Source organism: Neofelis nebulosa, chromosome 9 (genome assembly GCF_028018385.1).
Source record: "Neofelis nebulosa isolate mNeoNeb1 chromosome 9, mNeoNeb1.pri, whole genome shotgun sequence".
Lineage (NCBI taxonomy): Eukaryota > Metazoa > Chordata > Mammalia > Carnivora > Felidae > Neofelis > Neofelis nebulosa.
The window spans coordinates 41,295,085-41,318,268 of record NC_080790.1 but is presented as its reverse complement, the minus strand read 5'-3'; the positions used below and the strand labels follow the sequence as shown (position 1 = coordinate 41,318,268).

Below are 23,184 nucleotides of genomic sequence, written 5' to 3'. Positions count from 1 at the left end.
GCCCCATGTTGGGCTCTGTGCTGTCAGTTCAGAGCCTGGAGCTTGCTTTGGATTCTGTGTGTCCCTCTCTCTCTGCCTCTCCCCCACTCATGCTCTGTCTCTATCAAAACATGAATAAACATTAAAAAAATTTTTTTTAAATATATGTATGTAGATTTTTAATTGTGGTCAGTTAAAACCCTTCTAGTCTTTCTTAAGTAATAATCGAGCTTCTTTTACATTCCTGGGTGTGTTATGATTCCATGAATATTGCCTGAATTGTCCTGGTTTGATGTGCCAGTTTAGTGAAACAAGAGACTTTGGCTAAGCCAGGGGATAGGATCCTAAAAAAAAAGGGTAGGTTTCAAAGGCTAAATGATATGCCTCAAAAAATGAAGAGAAATGACTAAAAGCTATAAGTGCCAAAGAGACCAAAAAGAAGGGAATGGAAAAGAAAAGATTCCTAGGGTCAAAACCAGGGAACCACCAGCAGTGAGAGAGGTGTTGTTAGTCTCCCCAATAGTCTTGGAGGAATGACTGGACCTCACATGGGAATGTACCTATTTTCTAGACCCCCAAATGGATGGCCAGCAAGTTTCTGAGGAGCTCTCCACTCCAGAGCCCAGGGCTTGGTGGGGGCAGTCTGCAGAATAATGACTGTGGCACTAGACAATGTGACTGGTGCAGTACTTGAGATTTGTACATTGGAAAACTAGGATTCAAAATTGTTCCCAGGTTAAGTTAACTAATCTACAAGATAGGATAGTATACAGTAGGAACTGAGGTACAAAGGAAACACTGCTTGATAAAAAGTTATAACTAACAGGTGGGTACTTCTTGGCTCAGAAGGGATAGCATTGCTTGAGACAGAGCCTGAAATAAAAGTGTGTCCCCCACTTTCTACACTCTGTATCTATACTTGATTAATTCTTCTTTCATGATCAATTCAGGTCTCACCTTCTTTCTGCAGCTCTCAATCATTTGGGAGATAGGAGTGAAGACCTAACTGGCCTAAGAAATTATTTCTAATTCTTATTTAAGACAAGGCTAGATCCCTAATGTCAGGGTGATGTTGGATCCATAAAATGAGTTTGGAAGTATTCCCACCTTTTCAGTTTTCTTCAAAAAGTCTGAGAAACTAAAGTAGACATCCAGATGGCCAACAGGCACATGAAAAGATGCTCAACGTCGCTCCTCATCAGGGAAATACAAATTAAAACCACACTCAGATATCACCTCACGCCAGTCAGAGTGGCCAAAATGAACAGATCAGGAGACTATAGATGCTGGAGAGGATGTGGAGAAACGGGAACCCTCTTGCACTGTTGGTGGGAATGCAAATTGGTGCAGCCACTCTGGAAACAGTGTGGATGTTCCTCAAAAAATTAAAAATAGACCTACCCTATGACCCAGCAGTAGCACTGCTAGGAATTTACCCAAGGGATACAGGAGTACTGATGCATAGGGGCACTTGTACCCCAATGTTTATAGCAGCACTCTCAACAATAGCCAAATTGTGGAAAGAGCCTAAATGTCCATCAACTGATGAATGGATAAAGAAATTGTGGTTTATATACACAATGGAGTACTATGTGGCAATGAGAAAGAATGAAATTTGGCCCTTTGTAGCAACGTGGATGGAACTGGAGAGTGTGATGCTAAGTGAAATAAGCCATACAGAGAAAGACAGATACCATATGTTTTCACTCTTATGTGGATCCTGAGAAACTTAACAGAAACCCATGGGGGAGGGGAAGGAAAAAAAAAAGAGGTTAGAGTGGGAGAGAGCCAAAGCATAAGAGACTGTTAAAAACTGAGAACAAACTGAGGGTTGATGGGGGGTGGGAGGGAGAGGTGGGTGGGTGATGGGTATTGAGGAGGGCACCTTTTGGGATGAGCACCGGGTGTTGTATGGAAACCAATTTGACAATAAATTTCATATATTGAAAAAAAAAGAAAAAGAAAAAAGAAAAGTCTGAGAAAGACTGGCATTAATTCTTTAAATGTTTGGTAGGATTCACCAGTAAAGCCATCTGCTCCTGGAGCCATCTGCTTTTGGACTTTTCTGTGTTGGGAGGTGTTTGATTATTGGTTTAATCTCCTTATTTGTTTTTGGTCTATTTAGATTTTCTATTTTTTTCTGATTCAGTCTTGGTAGATTATATGTTTCTAGGAATTTGTCCATTTCTTTTAACTGAATTAGTTTGCTGCCATAAAATTGTTCATAGTAGTCTCTTATCATCCTTTGTATTTCTATGGTATCAGGTATGGTATTTCCTATGATTTTATTTGAGTATAATCTCTTTTTTTCTTAGTTTAGTTGGATGCTTGTGCTTGTCAATTTTGTTTATCTTTTTTGAAAAACCAATTCTTAATTTCTTTGATCTTTTCTATTTTTCTAGTCTCTATTTCATTTATTTCTACTCTGATCTTTATTTCCTTCCTTCTACTAATTTTGGGCTTAGTTTGTTCTTCTTTTTCAAGTTCCTTGTTGTGTAGAGTTGTTTAAGATCTTTCCATTTTTTTAAATATATACATGTATCACTATAAACTTACCTCTCAAAACTGCTTTTCCAGTATCCCAGAGGTTTAGACATCCTGTGTTTCCATTTTCATTTGTTTCAAGATTTTTTTTTTTAATTTCTCTTTGATTTCCCCTTTGACCTACTGGTTGGTCAGGAGTATATTGTTTATTTTCCAAATGCTTGTAAATTTGCCAGCGTTCCTCTTGTTGATTTCTAGTTTCAAACTATTGTGTTTGAGAAAGATACTTGGTATGATTCTAATCTTAAATCTGCTAAGACTTGTTTTGTGGCCTATCATATGCTCTGTCCTGGGGAATGTTCCATGTACACTTGAAAAGAATGTGTATTCTGTTGCTGTTGGATGGAATATTCAAAGCCTTAGCTTATCACAAGGCTCAGTTTCTGTGCAAACAACCCCCCTGGGGGTTTGCCCACTTCTAAGCCAAGTCAGTTTTAATACACTTCTCATGAAAACAGCTTCTTCAGATTTTCTTGCAGTCTTTCTCTTTATGGGGTTCATATACAGCCCACAGGGTCAGAAGGAAGTAAGAAACTAAGCTGTTCTTTCCATCTTAAAGCTCCCCAGCCCCTCCACCAGCTACTTCACAGATATCTCTGTCTTCTGTCATCTAGGTATACATGCCCCAAAGAAAATCAGTACCTCTGAAGACTCATTTGTTTTCCTAAAAAGGCCAGGCATGTATGATCCAACTTGAAAAAGAATGCCCATGGTACTCATAATATTTATGTTTTTGCAGAATATTTAAGTTTTAAGGAAATATAAAGCATTATATTTTGTCACTCAACTGGAAATTTGAACATACATGGGGTGTGTGATTTGTTTTTTTTTTTTTTTTTCATTTGTTTCTATCTCTCTTTTTCTTTCCCCATTTAGGACCCACCCACATTCTGCTAAGTGTCACTATATCAAGAATTACTAATAGGAGGGTAACATAAGATCTTTATATCTGAAAACTAAATAGTGCATTTTGCTTATTATATTTTTAAAGATAGAAGTATCCAAGTTTGAAGCTTTGGAAGAAGTTAGTGCTGAGTTGAAGCTCAAACAATTGCTCTGGGATTCTTTATCTGAATGGGATCAACTCCAACAAGAATGGTTAAAGGTAAAACACACACACACACTACACACACACACACACACACACACACACCAAAAAAACCCTCTCAATCCTGAAATCATTTTTTATTAATTAAATTTAAAATCCTAATAATATGAATTATGATTTTTAACAATCTAGAGTAGTCTTAATTAAGTAAAATATGCAATGTTATAATTTTATGAGAATCATTATCAGCTCTCCAGTGAAATGTGCAAAGGTCTTTCTGTCACTGTATACCACAGAGCAGAATGCATTCTTGTAAGGTAGGCTTCCTGAGTCCTCCATTTAAGAAGGCTAAATGAGGGAGGCATCAAAAGACCTCACTGCATGAAGCTTAACTGCTTTGTGGCTTCTGAATACAGTGTTGTCATGATATACTCCACCAAAGTGTTCTTGAGGATTGTAGAATTTTATTTGTGATCTACACACTTTAGATTTCTGTTAGTTTAGGTTTCTGTTCTTCTTTTGACAACAAAGGAAACCATTTTGTTCACTGTGATGGAATAGAATCAGAGTAATGAGTTCCGAGCTCAACAGTAAATTAATTAGGGGGCCACGACCAACAGCCACCATAGAATTTGGTTTCTAGGGTCTACCAAAAATTCAAATCTTGATAAGGGTCAGCCCTCTAGAAGGGAGAATAGATGACCATCTATTCTTTTACATGTGATATAGACATGTTAGAAATACCATCAACTTTACAAATATTGTTTTTACACTTGCTCATTCAGCCTACTTGTGCTAATACCTATAATTAGAAGTCACATGTTTGGGTTAAACACCAGTGACACAGAAAATGTTTGCCAGACAGCGTTCTAAGTGCTGGGTATACCAGTAGAGAATAAAAAGGACAGAGTCCAAACCTTCACAGAACTTATCTTTTGGTGAGGAAAACAGAAAACAAACAGATATATGCTACAATATCAAAGATTTTAAGTGCTCCTGTATAACTCCTTTATCACTTATCTCAGAGGTAGAAAATGTTCCTGAGGAGTAAAGAAAAAGCTTGAGAGTTTTCTCATTACCACCATACTTTGGAACAGAAGCTTCAAAAATGGGATGATTTCATCAGAGGAAACACACAAAAAAACCCATTAGGGGACAGAAAGGAAGTATTGAACCTAGAAAGAAAAAAAGAAAAGGAAGGTTTATAAATACATATAACATACTAATTTCAAATGTATAATCGGTGTATATTGTGAAATGATCACTACAGTAAGTGTAGTTACCATCTATTGCCATATATAATTTTGGCAATTTTTTCCATATGATGAGAACTTTTAAAATCTCTTAGCAACTTTCACATATGTAATATAGTATTGTTAACTATAGTCACCATGCTCCACATTAAATCTCCGTGACTTATCTATTTTATAACTAGAAATTTATATCTTCTTACTCCTTCACCCGTTTCACCTACACCCACCTCTACCTCTGGCAACCACCAATCTGTTCTCTATATATGTTTCTTTTCATTTCATTTTGTTTTGTTTTAGATTGCACATGTATGTTAGATCATACAGTACTTATCTCTCTGTTTATATAACTGAGAAGTATATTTATAGGTACATGTATATATTGGGGTACATCTTTAAATCATATATATTAAAAGTGTACATGATCAAATAATAGAAGACTACTGGGTGAGAAATTTCTAGTTAGTAGCTAGTTGTCTTTTTACAAGAGTTAGCTCTCGGGAATAAATTACAGGGATTGTAATACTGCATTTGATGATGTGGGAGACAAGAACATGAAAGGAATAAATAAGCGAGGCCTGATACACTATTGGCAATCTTAATAAGTAAAACCATTTCCAAAAGTATAGAGTTAACTTGGATTAACAATTTACCTACTGGAAAATCTGAGTAAAGTAAAAAATTTTACTGTTTCAAGGTTGCCCTTATCATATGTCTTAACTTTTTTTTTTTTCTTCTACTTTTTATAGTCCAAATTTGATGGCCTGGATCCAGAAGTCCTAAATAGTCAAGTTTCTAAATATGCCAAATTTGTGACTCAATTGGAAAAAGGCTTGCCACCCAACAGTGTAGTTCCTCAGCTAAAATGTAAGGTGGAAAAAATGAAAGAAAAGGTAAGTTTGGTAGAAATTATTTCAAAAACTCCAGGTCAGTCCATCCATTACTACCTGATGCTAATGAGACCAAAGTCCGGAATTCTCCCCTGTTTAAATTAGCTTAGCAGAGAGAAAAGAAAGAACAGACCAATTCAATCTTTTCAGAGACAGACTGCATCCTTATCTTCAATTGGCCAAATCATGAATTGAATACCTTGGTTCAGGGGCATTCAGAGTAAGAGCTTCCCTCCGCCTCCCCCCCCCCCCCGCCCCCCCGCCCCCATCCCCTGTGTTAGGGATCTTAGTGCAGGAATCGGCTGGAGGGGATGGCAAGATGCTGACCCACTCAGCCCTTAGACAACCAGATGAGGCTAGTGCAGTCTTGTCCATTTGTACCACCGCGCCAAACACACATGCCATTTTCTAGACATGCCACGATGTGAGGGTTGAGAAGCCCAGCAGTGGGTTTGTGAAGCTGGCTCTTTGAAACCTAATGCTGCTAAACGAGTACTTGAAATGGGAAAGAATGGGAGTATGATTTTATCCTTTTAAGCAGTTTTAGATTTTTTTAAAAAGATGAGAGAAAGGACTAAAAGAAGACATGGGTAGGAAAAGTAAGCAAAACTTCAGGCACAACAAGAAGCAGTTTTTCCCCAAGAAGAGCGTTTTTGCAGTTTTTCCCTCTTTCACTTTACAGTATGTAGTAAAAATGCTTTTCCAAAGTTACTTACGTCAGCCTCTTTGTTCTCCATTGCCCTTCGTGTCGTTATATCGTACAATTGTAAACAAATCTATTTGTCACAGTCTTTGTTCCATTTTGCATTCCTTCAAAGGTCTAGTGGATTTTTTTAACTTGTATATAATAAAAGTCACTTTTTGTGGTATATAGTTCTGTGGGTTTTTACAAGTGGGTAAAATCATGTATCCAACACAACAGGACTCTACAGAATCATTCCATTACCCCCCAATTTCCCATCTGATGTTCTTTGTCATCAGCCCCTCCATCCATCCCAGCCTTAGGCAACCACTGACCTATTTTCTGTCCCTAAAGTTCTTCATTTTATAAATGGAATTTTAAAAGGAATAATACAATATACAGCCTTTTGGGTCTGTCAGTGTTCACTTAGAAAAATGCATTTAAAATGCATCTAGGTACTTATCTTCAGAATATGTAACACACTCTTATAATTCAAAAATAAAAGGAGAAATAACCCTTTAAAATGGGCAAAGGATTTGAATAGACAGGTCCCTGAAGAAGATATATGAAAAGATGCTGAATATCATTAGCCATCAGGGAAATGCAAACCAAAGGTACAGTGAGATACCAGTCCATACCCACTAGAATAGCTATCATCGAAAGGATAGATTATATAATAAGTGTTGGTGAGGATCTGGAGCAATTCGAACCCTTACATGTTGCTGCTGGAATTAGAAACTGGTACCGCTTCTTTGGAAAGCAGTTTGGCAGTTTCTCAAAAGTAATTCCATTTCTAAGCATGAATCTAAGAGAATTGAAAACATATATTTACACAAACATGTGCACGTGAATGTTCTTAGAGGCATTATTCATCATAGCTAAAAGTGAGAATAACGCAAATGTCTTCAACTAATGACTCAATCAACAAAATGTAATATATCCATACAATGGAATGTTATTCAGTAATAAAAAGGAATGAATTACTGATACCTGCTATAGTATAGATGACCCTGAAAACATTATACTAAGTGAAAAAAGCCAGTCACAAAAAGACTACATAGCATATGGTGTCATAGATAGGAAATGTTCAGAATAGAGAAATCCATAGATAAGAGAAAGTAGATTCATGGTTACTGGGCACTGTGGAGAAGCAGAAGTGGGTGGTGAGAGTTAATGGGTATGGGGTTTCCTTTTGGGGTGATAAGATAGTGATAGGTAGTTAATAGTGGTAGTTCTAAAATTAGATAGTGGTGATAGCTGTACACTCTCTGTGAATTAGAATATCTAAAAAAAGGATTCTTTCATGTTGTTACGTGAATCAACAGTTTATTTTTATTGCTGAGTAGTATTATTGCCATCGGTTTATCTATTCACCCATTGAAAGACATGTGGGTTATGACCAGTTTTAAAGCGATTATTAATAAGCTACTATACACAGTGATGTATCGCTTTTTGAGTGGACATGAGGTTTTGCTTCAGTGGGGTAGATAACTAGGAGTGAGATTACTAGGTGGCATGGTAAGTATGTGTACGTACATGTTTATAAGAAATTCCCCCCGTTGTATTTCAAAGGTAACGATTTGCCTTCCCACAAGCAGCGTGTGAGAATTCTAGCTGTTCCTCAGCCTCCCAGCACTTGTTCTCATTGGGGAGGGCTTTGTGTGGTGTGGCTTGGTTTTCATTTTAGTCACTCCGGTAAATGTATAGAATAGCTCACAGTGGTCACCCTGCATTTTGCTAGTGACTAATGATGTGGAGCATCTTTTTTTTAATGCTTCTCCTCCATCCTTTTATCTTCCTTGCTGAAATATGTGTTTGGCTCTTTGCCCAATTTTTAATTTAGTTGCTTGTTTTGTTATTACTGTGTTTTAAGAGCTCTTTACCTAATCTGGATCAAAGTCCTTTTTCAAATATGTAACTTGAAAATATTTTTTCCCACTCAGCAGCTTGTCTCTTTAGTCCCTTGCCAGTGACTTTCACTTGATCTTAGCCAAAAGGCCGAGAAGTGATGCCAGTGACTTTCAGAGCACAGACTGTGTTAACCCAAATAAAATTCAATTTATATGTTTTGCTTTTACAGATTATCTTTTTAGTATAGTACCTAAAAATGTTTTGCCAAACTTAAGGGTCACACAGATTTTCTCCTGTATTTTCCTCTAGAAGTTTTGTAGTTTTACGCTTTTTTTTACATTAAAGTTTATGATTTATTTTGAGTTATATTGCATAAAATATGACATACATGTCAAGGTTTACATTCTTTATATATCGATATCCATTTGATCAGGACCATTATTTGAAAAGACCATCCTTTTCCATTGAACCGTCCTTGCACCTTTGCGAAAAGTCAGCTGGCAATATTTTTTAGTCTGTTTCTGGGTTCCATTCTGTTTTGTTGTTCTGAGTCTATTCTTTCTCTGGTACTACACTGTCTTGATGACTATAGTTAGTAAGTCTTGAAATCAGGTAGGCATAAGTCCTCCAAATTTGTTCTTTTTTTCGTAAATGTTTTGTCTATTCTAATTCCTTTACCTTTCCATATAAATCTTAGAATTAGGTTGTTGATATGTATAAAAAATTTTTGGCAAGTTTTGAAGGATTGTGTTGAATCTATAGATCAATTTGAAGAGAACTGACTTCTTAACCAGAGTGAATTTTCCAATCTATTACCAGCGTATCTCTTCATTTAGTTGTCTTCTTTTATTTTTTTCATTGAAGTTTTGTAGTTTCAATACATAGATTCTGCATGTATTTTATTAGATTTATAACTAAGTATTAATGTTATCCTGAATAATATTGTTTTTAATTTCAAATTCCAATTGTTCATTGCTGCTATATAGGAATACTATTGACCTTTGTAGACTGATCTTATATCCTGTGAACTTACTAAATTCACTTTTTAATTTTAGGAGATTTTTGTACATTAAAATGAATTGGGAAGTGTGTCTTCCTCTTCTGTGTTCTGGAGGAGATGGTGTAGAATTAACATTATTTCTTCTTTAAAGTTTTAGCACAATTCACCAGGGAAGCCATTGCAGCATTAAATTTTCTTTATTGGGAGGATTTGAACTAGAAATTGAATTCCTTGATACATATTGAATTATTTGGGTTATCTTTTTTTTCTTGAGGGGTTTTATAGTGTATTTTTGTATATATAGACATAGAGTTGATCATGGTATTTCTTTATTATCCTTTAAAAGTATGTGGGATCAGAAGTGATGTCTTTTTCATTGTTGATGTTGGTCATTTGTATCTTCTATATAGATTTGTCTGTTCTCTGTCTGCTTATCTATCTGTCTGCCAACTAATCCGTCCATTCATTCAGTTGTTTATTTGTGTCAATATGAACTTGTGGATATATATTTTATTAGATTATAATAAATATAATAAATATATAATGCAATACTACATTTTTATTGTTTGCTTAAATCATTACCACTTTGGCCATCAAGATTCTCTCAGTTGACTTCTGTGTCCCTTTGATGTACCCCATCATTTTCATTTTTTTTTGTACTTTTACCTTTACATGTACTGTAAGCATGATATATTGCTGCTAATTTATTTTATATCATCATCTTTCAGGACAATAAAAATAGGAAACAAAATGAAATTTATTTTGCCTCTATTCCATTTCCAGTGTTCTTCATTTCTTTGTATGGATCTAAGATTCTGATTCATAGCATATTCATTCTGCCTGAAGAACTTCCTTTAATATTTCTTATTGAGTAGGTATGCTAACAATGAATTCCCTAAATTTCCATTTTGAAAAAGTCTTTATCTTTTATTTTGAATGATAATTTAACTGGATATATAATTCTAAGTCAACAGGTTTTGTTTTTTCTTTCAGCAATTTAAAAGTATCCTTTCATTGCTTTCTTGCTTGCATGGTTTCTGACAAGAAATCTGCTCTAGTTCTTGTCCCCGTTCTTCCGTAGATAATATGTATTTTTTGGTTGGACTGCCTTCAAGATGATCTCGTTTTCTTAGTTTTTGTCAGTGTATAATGTGATATGCCCAGGTATGTGTTGTTGTCGTTGTTTACCGTTTGCATTTATCCTGCTTAGCATTCTCTGAGTTTCTTGGATCTGTGGTTTGGTGTCTGTCTTCAATTTTGGAAAAAAAAAATGCGGCCATTATTTTTTCTTTGGGATTTCTATTGCATATTTTAGACCACTTGATTGCTGTCCTATAGCTCTTGGATGTTCTGTTCTGTTCTGTGGTTTTGGTTTTTGTTTTTGGTTGCTTGGGTTTCTTTTGTTTTCACTATTTTTTCTCATGTGCCAGTTTGGGGAATTTCTACTCACTTATCTTCCAGTTCACTGATTCCTTGGCTGTGTCAAGCTCAACAAAGGCATTCTTTGTCTCTCTTGCTGCCTTTTTCAATTCTAACATTTATTTAATTTGTAATTATAGCTTCACCCTTCCTATTGACATTTCCCATCTGATCTTGTATGTTGCCTGCTTTTTCCATTAGAGCCATTAACATATTAATTACAGTTATTTTGAATTCTCTATTAATTTCAACATTGTGTGTATTCTATCTTTCTATTTCCTTTGTCTCTTAAATGTATGTTTATCTTCACTTTTTATACAGTTCTTACATTTTTTATTGAAAGGCAAACATCTTATATGGTACAGTAGATACTAGAGTAAATAATTTTTATGTCTTTCCTTCTACTTGGCTTTTTGTATGGCATGCTATCTTAAATATAGTAAGGAGTTGGGCTGGATTTGAGGTTTGATGTTGCTATGGTTACCCTTAGTCTATTACAGCCTTCAAATTATTCTTTTGATAACTTGTGTTTATGGTTTGCCAAAGATTATTTTTTCAACTTTTGTTTCTCTGTGACCTTGGGTCCTCCCTTTTTATTGTCCCCAGAGAAAATCTGTATTTTACAGCTAACCAGTCTGTATTGTACTGTTATTTTTATTCAATATTTGTTAGCCTGATGGGAGAGATGAGGAGGGGCATTCCCTCATGTGCTGATTAAGCCTCTATCTTAGCAAGGCACTAAGTCCCTTGCGCTTAGACTTCTGACCTTCACAGGTGTTCCTGCCCCTCCTCTAGCTGTAGTAATGAGCCTAGAATGTATTTCTTTCTATTCCCCATGAATAGAGCTTTTATTTTTCCAGTTCTGTTTCTCCAGTTATATACAGAAATCTACAATAGGTTATTACCAGTGTTTAAAATGACAGTGTTTGTTGCTCACTTCCCTGACATTAAGTCTTTTGTTCCATAAAGAAACTAGGAGAAATGGGTTGGTTAGAGTTATAATAGTAGCTGTTATTTTCCTTCCCCAGCCAGTACCATCAGGTAGGCATTATTAGGATTCTCCCCACTCTTCCCTGTGAACACCTCTATATTTGTAGCCCCCAGGGACTTCACACTCTCACGCTACCCTACGCTCACTCTTCAGCAATTTATTTGTAAAATTTAGCTGAATCTTCTTACTAGCTTAAATGGCAACCCAAGGCATCTGTCCTTGGTAAGCAAATTCTCAGGTCCTGTTTTTTTGCTGTAGAGAAACCAGTCTCTCCCCAAATTTTGAGTTTGTTGGTTGCCCTGCAACCTTAATTTTTTGGTGGGCTCGATAGAAGTCATTAAATTTTCATTTGTCCAGATATTTCTTTTTGTAAGAGTGTAAGTAGTGTTCATTCCAATTCTCTACATTCCTGAATTAAAACCAGAAGCCTTGAGCTATGTTTTTAAGATAAAAAGCAAGGTGCCTTTGAGAGTGTTTGCTTTCCAGCTTCCAGTTATCATTGACTTGAGGAATCCAACTTTGAAGCCAAGACATTGGGCAGCTATTGAACAAACAGTTGACGCCACCCTAGTGGACCTTGACATTCCATTAACCTTGGAGAAGCTCTCTGAGTTGCATGTTTTCGATTTTGGCCAAGAAATCCAGGACATTTCTGGACAGGCTTCTGGAGAAGCTGCCTTAGAAATAATTCTTAAAAAGGTAAACCTGAAAAATATATATTCTCAAGATCAGGGAATATAAAGGTTTTCATATTCAGCATGAAGATCACCAACTTTTGATTCATCTAGATGGATTTTTCAACTCTGCAGCTTTCACCCTCTCATTATCAGCCATCTTTCTGTTCTTTCCCTACATTTATTATCATTATCATTATCATCAGCACTTTTATCAATATCCTCTCTACTTAGCTTCAAGCCCAATAGGAACTTGTTAACAACGAAGTTTGAAATTGGCATGCTTATTTAAAAGACCACATACCAAGGAAGATCTTTTATAGCAAAATACATTATCTTTCAAACTACTAAAAAAAAAAAACCCAAAACTGTGAAATGCTACAAAAGACATTGAAGAAACTTCCCTACTTAGGCTACTTACCTCCTTATCCTAAAAATACACACATACCTACAAATCACCTGTGTAAAAAAATATTTTCCTTATAGTTTTTTGATATTTCCCTTATATTAAAGCATAAAGTGGTAAGGATACACATTAAGGTATCACAAGTTATTCTTAGGTATTAATGTTTGTCAATAAAATTTAGCTTATCAGTATGCTTTAACCAAGAAGAAAATATTGAGTTTTAAAGGCAGTCAGGAGGAGAATGGGATAATTATGGATTTTTCACTTATTTCTTTTTTTTTATTAAATATAATTTATTGTTATATTGGTTTCCATACAACACCCAGTGCTCATCCCAACAGGTGCCCTCCTCAATGCCCATCTTCATTTATTTCATTCTACATACATTTATTGAGCGCTTAAACACAAATGAATTTAGGTATTCTAAGATTTGAATTATTTCTAAGGTGGAAGATTCTTGGAAAACAACTGAATTTGTCGTTCTCCCTCACCGTGACTCCAAAGATGTGTTTATCCTGGGTGGCACAGATGACATACAGGTGGGTAACTGAGTTATTGAAAACCTGTGGTAAAGATTTTTTAAGTCAGACCTACCCCTGAATCTTCTGTAGGAGGTTATGATGGAGAAATGAAATATGAGAGTTACTAAATAAGAAAAAATCTATTTGGAAAGGCAAAATATGAATATGAATAAATGACATGAATGCTTGTACATGAAGTATCTAGCAAAGCAATAAATATGGCATATATATATGTCGTGTGTGTGTGTGTGTGTGTGTGTGAATTATGATCCTGCAGTTAACTGTTGAGGAATTTAGAAAAGCCAGAGATAATTTATGGCTGAAGTGATCAGAGAACCCTTCCTAGACCAGCCAAGACATGCTGGACTTGAAAGAGTAAATGGGATTTGACAGACATAGATGAGAATGAAGGGCATTTCAAACCATTTAAATGAGGCAAAAAAAAAAACAGAACAAAACAAAACAAAACATGAACAAGCATTTCAGATTCATAGCACACTAGGAAACTAGGTTCACTTGAATTTTTTTGAGATGGGAAATAGATGACCATACTCTATGAATAACAAAAGAAAATAAATCTAATCCATGTTTTTGGAATATTCTTCGTGACTTAAAATCCAAGGGCACCTTTGTTTAACCAAAGGATCTGTGTCTTACGGCCTAAATATAGAAAGCAAAGCCCTGGCCCATTAGGGTGTACCCAGGTCAGAACTAGGGATGCAATGGCTTTGCTGGGTGTAGGTTGGAAGAGTAAGGCCAGATGTCACTCTGGGCAGTGGATGGCAGAGCAGACCCAAGATGAAAATCAGGCAGGATGAGGCCAAGTGGTGCTCGGTGGTGGCACTTCTGTTCTCAAGAAATTCACAACTTAAATAGAGCAATTAAAAGCCTTTAGATTCACAGACACATTTTTTGAATGCACATGTCTTGTGAGGGTTGCTGTAGTGTAAGGTGGGGGAAGTAGGGGAAGAAGGTAGAGGGAACACTGTTCGTAGTCATTCTGAGCTAGTTTCCCTCTTCCTCAAGATAATTGAGAGAAAGTGATGTTTCATTGGTAGAGGAGACAGCTTATTTTGCAAGTTTTGAGTACTTTGAGAAATAAAAGCCTGCATGACCAAATGGTATAAAGAAGATACCAGATACCTAAAAGTAGGGGAAGTGAGGAAAAGAGTATTGAGCCAAACAGAAACATGTGCCATTAATAATTACAGAAACGGCTAAGATTTGGCAATCAAAAGTTTTCTTCTTGGTGACTTTTGAGAGAATATCATGGTGAAGTGGATAAGGAAGGGAAGTGGATGGGTAGGAAACAGTAGGTGGTACTAAGCTATTTATTCAAAAAGCTTCTAAGTGGACTCTTGGGATTAAATATCTGTATTATCATTGAGAGCACAAACACATGATGTTGCATGTTTTCGTCTTTCTTTAAAGGTCCTTCTTGATGACAGCACCATCAATATTGCAACCATTGCCTCATCACGTTACGTTGGTCCACTGAAAACTCGAGTGGATGACTGGCAGAAACAACTTGCTTTATTTAATCAAACACTGGTAAGTGAGGACAATTTCAATTCATGCACTCAGAAAATTGGAGAGCCACAGAACCTTAGAAGTCATTTCAATCACTTAAATATTATGTAGTTTAGATACAAGATTTAATTGTCAATATTTTATTATGTTCAGAATGTAAGGAAAATGCCAATATATTAAGCTCTTCTTTATATGATTATGCCATCTCCTTGTATTAGTTATTTTTGCCATGAAACAGAATACCACAAACTTGATGGTATGAAACAGTGTACATTTATTAGCCCACAGTTTCTGTGGGTCAGGAGTTCAGATGTGGCTTAAACCGGGTCTCCTACTTAGGGTCTCAAAGGTTCAATCAAGATGTGGGCCAGGACTCAATTCACATCAGAAGTTCAGCTCAGGGAGGGTTCCCTTCCAAGCTCACTCAGGTTGTTAGCAGAAATCATTTCTTTGCAACTCTGGGACTAAGGGCTTCAGTTTCTTGCTGGCTGTTAGCTGGATTCATCCTCAGCTCCTACATGTTCCCCATGTTTTTTGTTTATTTGTAAGTCTATAGTTTCAGTGAAACAAAAACTGACAGTGTGGTGTGAAGTTTACATTTAAAGTTTTCACAGCAACCTACCACATGCCTGAAAAGACCTTACAATGGAGTTCTAGATGCCGGTCTAGATGGGGTCAAGTACTGATGGGTATCATGATTCAAGATAACATTTTGGGTATTAGTTAAATCTTAAGATTAAAAAAATTGTGTGTGTGTGTGTGTGTGTGTGTGTGTGTGTGTGTGTGTGTGTGTGTTTTAAAGTGACCACTGCCCCAGTCAAAAGGACCCGGGCTTTTGAAATCATTCAGCTCTTAAAATGACTCAATAAGCATGTGTTGTCACATGTGAGAACACAGCATGACTGAATCCTGTCACCAATGGTTTCAGAATTCAAAGTTCAAAAAAACAGAGAGGCTCCAGGAGTTGTTCACTCTAAGAACATGAGCCCTTGTGTTTCCCTACTGTCATTCCCCATGTACCACCCTCTTCCCCTCCCTAAGTACTTCAGCTAGTGGCTCGGATGGACAAGCTGATACTTATAACCTAAATGATTGGAAAGAAAGGGTCTTCGTGTCAATTTGAAGACTTAGCACCTCTAAGACAGAGCAATCTGCCTATGCATATACTCCAATAAAAGATTTTTCCCTCCTCAACCAGTTTCCATCCCAAAATGGCAGGGGGCTTTGGTCACTTATTAACTGGCTTAGACCTTTTCTGGCAGCAGAATTAAGCTCAGGCAGGGAGCACCTTGGTTTATAAGCTGCAGGCATTCACAGCTTTTAAACAGCTTCTCACAGTGCTGCAGCAACTTCACATTTACTGGGAAAACATGCACTGTTGCTTGAAGTCTCCTTGGTACCTTCCTTGTGGTACACCCTTCCCTTTTATTTGATTCTACTTCAGATTATCCCAGTGAAACAAAGAACCCACTTATACTGATCTTTGTTCCCATCCAATCTCTCTCTTAGACTAAAGATTTTTAGCTTGATTTAATTATATTTAGGCTTCTATATATTCTAATATGAAAAGTTATCTGTGAAATAATACACTAAGTAGGAAACGATAATTTGTTCCAATTTTGATTCATAGAGATCTTTTTCAGGAATCCACCCTCTTGGATGAACACTTTACAATCTGGCCCCTGTTTGGCCTCTACTGATGGCTGAGCCAAGCCAGAATTAACTGTGTAGAAAGTATGAGACCTGCGATAAATCAGGGAGTGGTTGTGACACTAGGCTTTAGGCATAACCCCCAAATCTGCAGTGAGAAGTGAGAAACTCTTTCACAGATGTTGAGCCTATGCATGCAATGGCAGTAGGCATAGGAGACCATGAGATCTACAGCCCCAACACTGCAGTTCTGGTTTCTTTGATTAACCATGCTTCTCCAAGGGGAGAAGCAATGGGTGATTTTCTTCTTCCTCCAGTCCTCTGGGTTTGCCACATGCTCTGTCACAAGCAGATTTTACTCTTGTGATTGAAGAAAATAAATCCTGTTTCTTTTTTAAAAAGGAAGAGAGGGAAGAATATAGAGACAATTGAGGCAAAAATAAAAAACACCTTTTTTTGGAGAGCCTTGTCTATATTTGGAAATAGTCACTTAATAACACTTCCCAACCCTTCATATTTCTTTTAGCATCTTGCTTCCCCTGAGACTGTCTGCTCTGAGCATTTTAATCCTCTTTCTCTGGGTTCCTTCTGATTACCGTACAGTAGATTCCTTATAACTCTACTCAGTAGAAGAGGGGTAGAAATTAGGCTGCAGTGAGTCTTGGACCTTTTAAGGAGGTTCCATCTCAAAGAAACTGTGTGAAGCTCCCCCAGTGAAAGATATAGTGAGTCCCCATGTAATTATTTTTAATGTAACTATGTTTTTAATTCAGGATTAAAAATTGATAATGCTCATATTTTTCTCCTAGGAAGAGTGGCTGAACTGTCAGCGAAACTGGCTCTACCTAGAAAGTATTTTTAATGCTCCAGATATTCAGAGGCAATTGCCTGCCGAGGCTAAGATGTTCCTTCAAGTGGATAAGTCATGGAAGGAAATCATGAGGAAGGTGAACCGGTTGCCTAATGCTCTTCGAGCCGCTACTCAACCAGGTATAAAACACAATTTCAAAAACACACAAAAAGACTTTACAGGCATCTAAACTGTTTAATGCCTATAAGGTTCTAACAATATGTGGTACACTCAATCCTTGATTCTTGTCAGTATTAGTGACCAGAAATATTTGATACTCTTATTGAACGATGTGAATTGAACACTGTTGTTGTTTTTGTTGTCATTGTTATCATTGTTATTATTACCTCTCAGCTTAGTTCATAGTTTTGGCATGCAAGAATCTGATTTTTTTTTTTTTTTTGCTGCTTTTATAATTTGGGGATGCTGCCACAGAGTATCAATGATGCTTACATGTCACAATTTGACTACAAGACATATATTCACATTCCGTTGACACATTCTGCTAAAGCTCTCATAGACGTATGACTGGAAAACTTTCCACATCTTATTTTTCATTAATTCATTAAAATATTTAAAAATTGGGGCACCTGGATAGCTCAGTCAGTTGAGTGTCCAGCTCTTGATTTCGGCTCATTTCTGATCCCAGGGTCGTGGGACCAAGTCCGCATCAGGCTCCATGCTGAGAATGGAGCCTGCTTCAGATTCCCTCTCTTCCTCTGCCCCTCTGCCCCACTTGTACTCTCTGCCTCTAAAATATTTAAAAATATATATTTAAAAATATTACCATGAATTATAATTCTAAATCTCGAGATTGAAATGTTATTTAATAAGGTCTATTTTTAGGGATATGGAATGAAAGCATTAGTACGTGCACACACATGGTTATTGAACTTTATCAAAGCCTCAGCAAGCTTGCTTGTTGTTCTGCAAATGGCAGCATATGACCTTTCCTGGTGAATACCTCCAGACAGCTTCCCTGTCAAGCAGAGGCAGTCTGCTGGGCTATGCTCTTTGCCCAAAGACTCTTACATAAAACAGAAACAGAAAGGAAAAACTATATGGTGTGATAGAATTGAAAACTTTTAAACTTTGGGTCTCTAAAGATCACCCACGCTCCTTGGCTTTTAGTCACCTTCTAGTCAGCAACTCTCTCCAACCTCTGCTTCTGTCTTCACTTCTCCTCTGTCTCTGACCCTTCTGCCTCCCTCCTATAAGGACCCCTGTCATTACATTGGGCCCACTAGATGATCCAAGATAATCTCCCTTCCCGTGATCACTGCTCACATCTACCAACTTCCTTTTTCCATATAGACTAATGTATTCTCAGGTTGTGGGGATTAGGTCATGGCCATAACTTTATTCTTCCTACCACATGCATATTCAAACCTTTTGCTGCAAAATAGTCAAGTGTTTGAAAATAGAGTGTTGCCCCAGTCTCTACTGGACTTGTTCTATGACAAGTTAAATTAAAATTAAAAAAATTAAAAATTAAAATTAAATTTAAAAATGTTTAAATTAAAAAAATTTTTTTAATTAAATTGAAAAAATACATGATTCCAAAATACCTCTGGTCCTAGGGATTTCAGATGAAAAAGTGTGGACCTATATTTGTCATTTCACATGATGACAAAGCTGTGAAGAAAAATTCAGCAGCATAAAGAGGGGGGCTAGAGAATAGCTGGGAGCTGCCGTGTGTGTGTGTGTGTGTGTGTGTGTGTGTGTGTGTGTGTGAGACATGGAAGACTTTTTTTGATAAAGTGGCTTTTAGGCAGAAAGCAGGAGGCATGAGGGAATGAGACACCTTTGTGACTACGGGAGAGTTATTAATGAGGAGAGCACCTTTTGGGATGAGCACTGGGTGTTGTATGGAAACCAATTTGACAGTAAATTTCATATATTAAAAAAAAATAAAAATAAATAAATAAATAAATAAATAAATAAATAAAGGCAGAGAGAAGAACAAAGGCCAAGTCCCTAAGGTGAGCACGCACTCAGCAGGCACAATGGTTCGTGCACTCCTAGCCCCACCCCCAAGTGGGGGGGGGGGGTGCCAGCTAAAAGAATGTTTCAGGTTGAATACTTGTTCGTCTGTGGTAAATATTAAGACTAATATTAAATAATGTTATTAAAAGTAATAGTTAGCATTCTTAGCCAACCCCCAAATTTAAATTTTTTTGACCATTTTTATCAAATAAAACCAAAGTTTAAAGAATGTTAATATCATATTTTACTTCCAATTAAAATTATATTTTCTATTTTTTTAACACAGTTTTACCAGTACCTTTTTCCTTCCCCTCTCCTCCTAATAAACAGGACTTCTGGAGACTTTTCAAAATAATAATGCATTACTTGACCAAATTCAAAAGTGTCTAGAGGCATATTTAGAATCAAAAAGAGTTATCTTTCCAAGGTAAGTTTATAAAGCAACTTATGATAGTTTTAGTAGTGAAGACTATTCATTAATTTAAAAGGACATACTTAAAAACAAATCATAACATCAAAACCAGGTGATGTTCCCATAACATCAGGAAACCAGAGCAAGAAACAAGAAAGATGTGTGATAATGGTGATCCAGCTGGCATGTTGATTGGGGAGTATAAATCTTAAGGATACAGATTTTGGTAAAGGAGGCAAAGATGCTGGAGGGATTCTTGGTCTCAGCATCGTTCCATTGTTGGGTGCGCATGTACGTGCCTGCCTGTGTGTGCATGTCCACAGATGTGCACGCAAAAAGTCAGAGAACCCTGTGTTGCCTGAGCAGGTTTCTTTGGATTAATCAGTGCCCTAAGAGTGTCACTGGAAAAGCTTTCCAAGAGGTCATTTCACAAACTCCAAATTAAATTGTTTACTCATCTCTTTATTACAAAAGCATACCAAATGTTAAAGTGCTAAAGATACAAAGAAGAAAATTCTGGATCCCTGTCCCAATGGGGCTCATGGTCAACAGGTGAATAGTCATATAAATAAACTATTATAATATACTTATATAACACCAGAATAAACTACTTGATGGTAGCCAACTTCAGTTATTAGGGCACACTGTACTGTAACACAGAGGACATTGACAAAATGGTTTATCTTTCATGATATTTTCCTGTTAGTTGTTAAGGAAATGGCCATTTAAGGTCTGTCCTAGGACAAGTACTATGGCAGCCAAGGCTAGGTGCTTCTCTGGGTTACTTGGTTGAGAGGGTTTGTTGTTGGGTACCAGGACAGAGTATGTGTGTATGTGAGAAATCCAAGATCCAGAAGATCAGTGGTTCCCAACTTGAATCTCCCAAAGCCAGAGGAAGTCCATACACTACATTTGATATCTAAAAAAACAAACAAAAACCACAGAAACAAATTTACCTGTGATAATATTGAACACCAAAAAGCATCAGGTTTTATTTGTTCTTTTGCTTATAACTGCATGAACTAGGTCTGCAACATGTATATTATGTCAGAAGGCTCTATGTGGTGTTGATTTTACCCTGCCTTAATAAAGACTTACTATGAGCTGCATCCCAAGTTAGGTCCTAGGGACACAAGATGAATACAATACTGTTCCTGCTCTCACATGGTTCATGGCCCAATGTTTATAGTTATCATTAGTTGAAAAAAAAGGCATGGGCACAAATTAATTATTACTGTATGGTAAAGAAGGAGAACTGATAAAAGCCCAATCAAAAGCATCTTTATTTCAAACTAATAACTGCCTTTGCATTCCCTGCTGGTGGCTAGTTTCTTCCTGCCCCTGGACAAAGTCTTGAGCAGACCTCATGAATTTTCTAGTCATTCTCAGATAATAATGCAACCAAGCAAACAAAACCTCTTGTTACAAATAAATGATCTTTAATAATAAAACTGTACTTCTTTTAAAGTGAAAGCTTCCCCATTCCCTACCCAAAACTGTTGCAGGTCTGAAGCCTTTAGTGATGGTGAGAATATGTGGTGATCAACCCTCCCACTCCCTCTTAGATTTCTGAAGTCTCCAGGTTTGGGACACAGAGGAGAAGAGAGTCAAAGCAGCAGAGAATTCTGAGTGGGCTGGTGAATATCTGGTCCCCTCTTTCCCACATGGGGCCTTCCATGGGCTCTTTTCCATTCCCTCCAATCCCAAGGGATCTCTTATAGGCAGCCTCCTCCACTCCAGAAGTAAAATGTCTTCTCTGGCCAGGCCCTCATTCCTCTCCCTCATCCCTGGGTGTCCAAGTATGTCCCTTCTCCTCCTACAGTCTATTCGTGCCTCTAAATGGTCCTGGTGGGCAAGATTTAAGAAAATCTCATGCAGAATCACACTGGCATGGCCCACATGTGGATGTTCACAGAACTAAATAAAACTCCTATAACCACCCATCCATTTGCCCATTCATCCATCCATCCATCCATTCATCCATCCATCCATCCATCCATTCATCCAACACATTAGGTATTTAAAGCAGGTAGGTGTAAGGCACTAGGCTATATTCTAGGGAAAATGAATAATATATTTTCACTGTAGAACAAATCAGTGTCATAGCAAGAACTAACATTTTTTTACAATTTCATGAAAAATATCTATCTTGTATGTATCAGGCACTGATTCTAGATGTCTGAGATGCATCCACACTAGTCTTCATAACAATTGTATTTAGAGACATGTGGTCTCCCAGAAACCCAGGACCAGTAGGTTTGAGGTTCAGGAAATCAGTAACTGGAGAAGAGATATGGCTAAGGGATTTTTCTTTCATGTGTATGTAAGGCTTTCCTTTGACTTCCAAGTTATATTTTAAATATTTTCTTTAATCCAGATTTTACTTCTTGTCAAACGATGAACTTCTGGAGATTCTGGCCCAGACACGAAATCCCCAAGCTGTGCAGCCACACTTAAGGAAATGCTTTGACTCCATTTCAAAGCTCGAATTTGCTCTCATGCCTCCTACTGAAGGAAAAATTCCTGGTATGGAAGGAGAGCCAGAAAAAATTTACACTAATGATATTTTAGCAATGCTATCACCAGAAGGAGAACGGGTGAGGTGCTTTTGTTTATAATTCTTTATAGGGAAACTTTGTTACCCTTCTGGGATTGGGGGTAAAAGTTTCCTCTTCAGTCCCTCTAAGCATTCATCAAGTGCCACTGTGTACTTGTACTGTGCAGGCTTAGCAGTTTCAAAGATAACCAAGATGAAATTCTTGCCCGCAAAGAGCTCTAGCGGAGATAGCGTCAAACAAATGATTGAAAAGCACCACAGTAAGTGCAGTAACAGAGGCATGTGCTTTGTTTTTGGGAACAGAGTGGAGATGACTAGAGCCCTGTCTTACTCACCTCTCCAGAAGAGGCAAGAGAGTGTACTGGTTAAGAGTACCTGTTCTACTGCCAGGCCACCTGGACTCAAGTCCCATCCTTTAACCTCACCTATAAACCGAGGAATAGCAATAGTGCCTGATTAATGAGATGCTGAGGATTTTTAGTAGTATTATATGTAAATTACTTAGAACTGTACCCAGTGGGTGCTATGAAAGTGTTAGTTGTCATTTCTCTAGGACACCACACAGTGCCTGGCATACAGTAAACACTGAGCAAGTGAATGCATTAACAAACTATGGAGAAAACATGATTTCACAAAGAATAAATCTCTTTCTCTCCCTCTCTCCCTCTCCCTCTCCTTCCCTCCCTCTCTCTTTCTCTCTCTCTCTCTCTCTCTCTCTCTCTCTCTCTCTCTCTCTCACACACACACACACACACACACACACACACAGAGGCAGCCAAGGAAGATGGAGAAGAGACATGGGAGGGAGGGCATTCTGTACAGAGAAAATGTGCAGTGAAATGCTAAGGTTATCAGTCCAGTTAGAGCAAGAGATGTATCTGTGGGAGTGGCAAGAGCCTATAAACATTTTACTTGTCCTGATTTGACCCTCTTACAACAGAATT

At 37.2% G+C, this 23,184-nt stretch overlaps 1 protein-coding gene across 3 annotated transcripts in view; it reads left to right on the top strand.

The window, feature by feature from the left end:
* Nucleotides 1–23,184, top strand: part of DNAH6 (dynein axonemal heavy chain 6) — a 254,336-nt gene that overhangs the window by 90,925 nt on the left and 140,227 nt on the right. For all 3 annotated transcript variants that reach the window (XM_058683523.1, XM_058683522.1, XM_058683525.1), the window contains exons 17-24: nt 3,515–3,628; nt 5,571–5,714; nt 12,141–12,353; nt 13,181–13,273; nt 14,687–14,806; nt 17,245–17,425; nt 19,602–19,698; nt 22,061–22,280. In XM_058683523.1, coding sequence (XP_058539506.1) covers nt 3,515–3,628; nt 5,571–5,714; nt 12,141–12,353; nt 13,181–13,273; nt 14,687–14,806; nt 17,245–17,425; nt 19,602–19,698; nt 22,061–22,280 — 1,182 coding nt within the window. The remainder of the gene's footprint in view (nt 1–3,514; nt 3,629–5,570; nt 5,715–12,140; nt 12,354–13,180; nt 13,274–14,686; nt 14,807–17,244; nt 17,426–19,601; nt 19,699–22,060; nt 22,281–23,184) is intronic.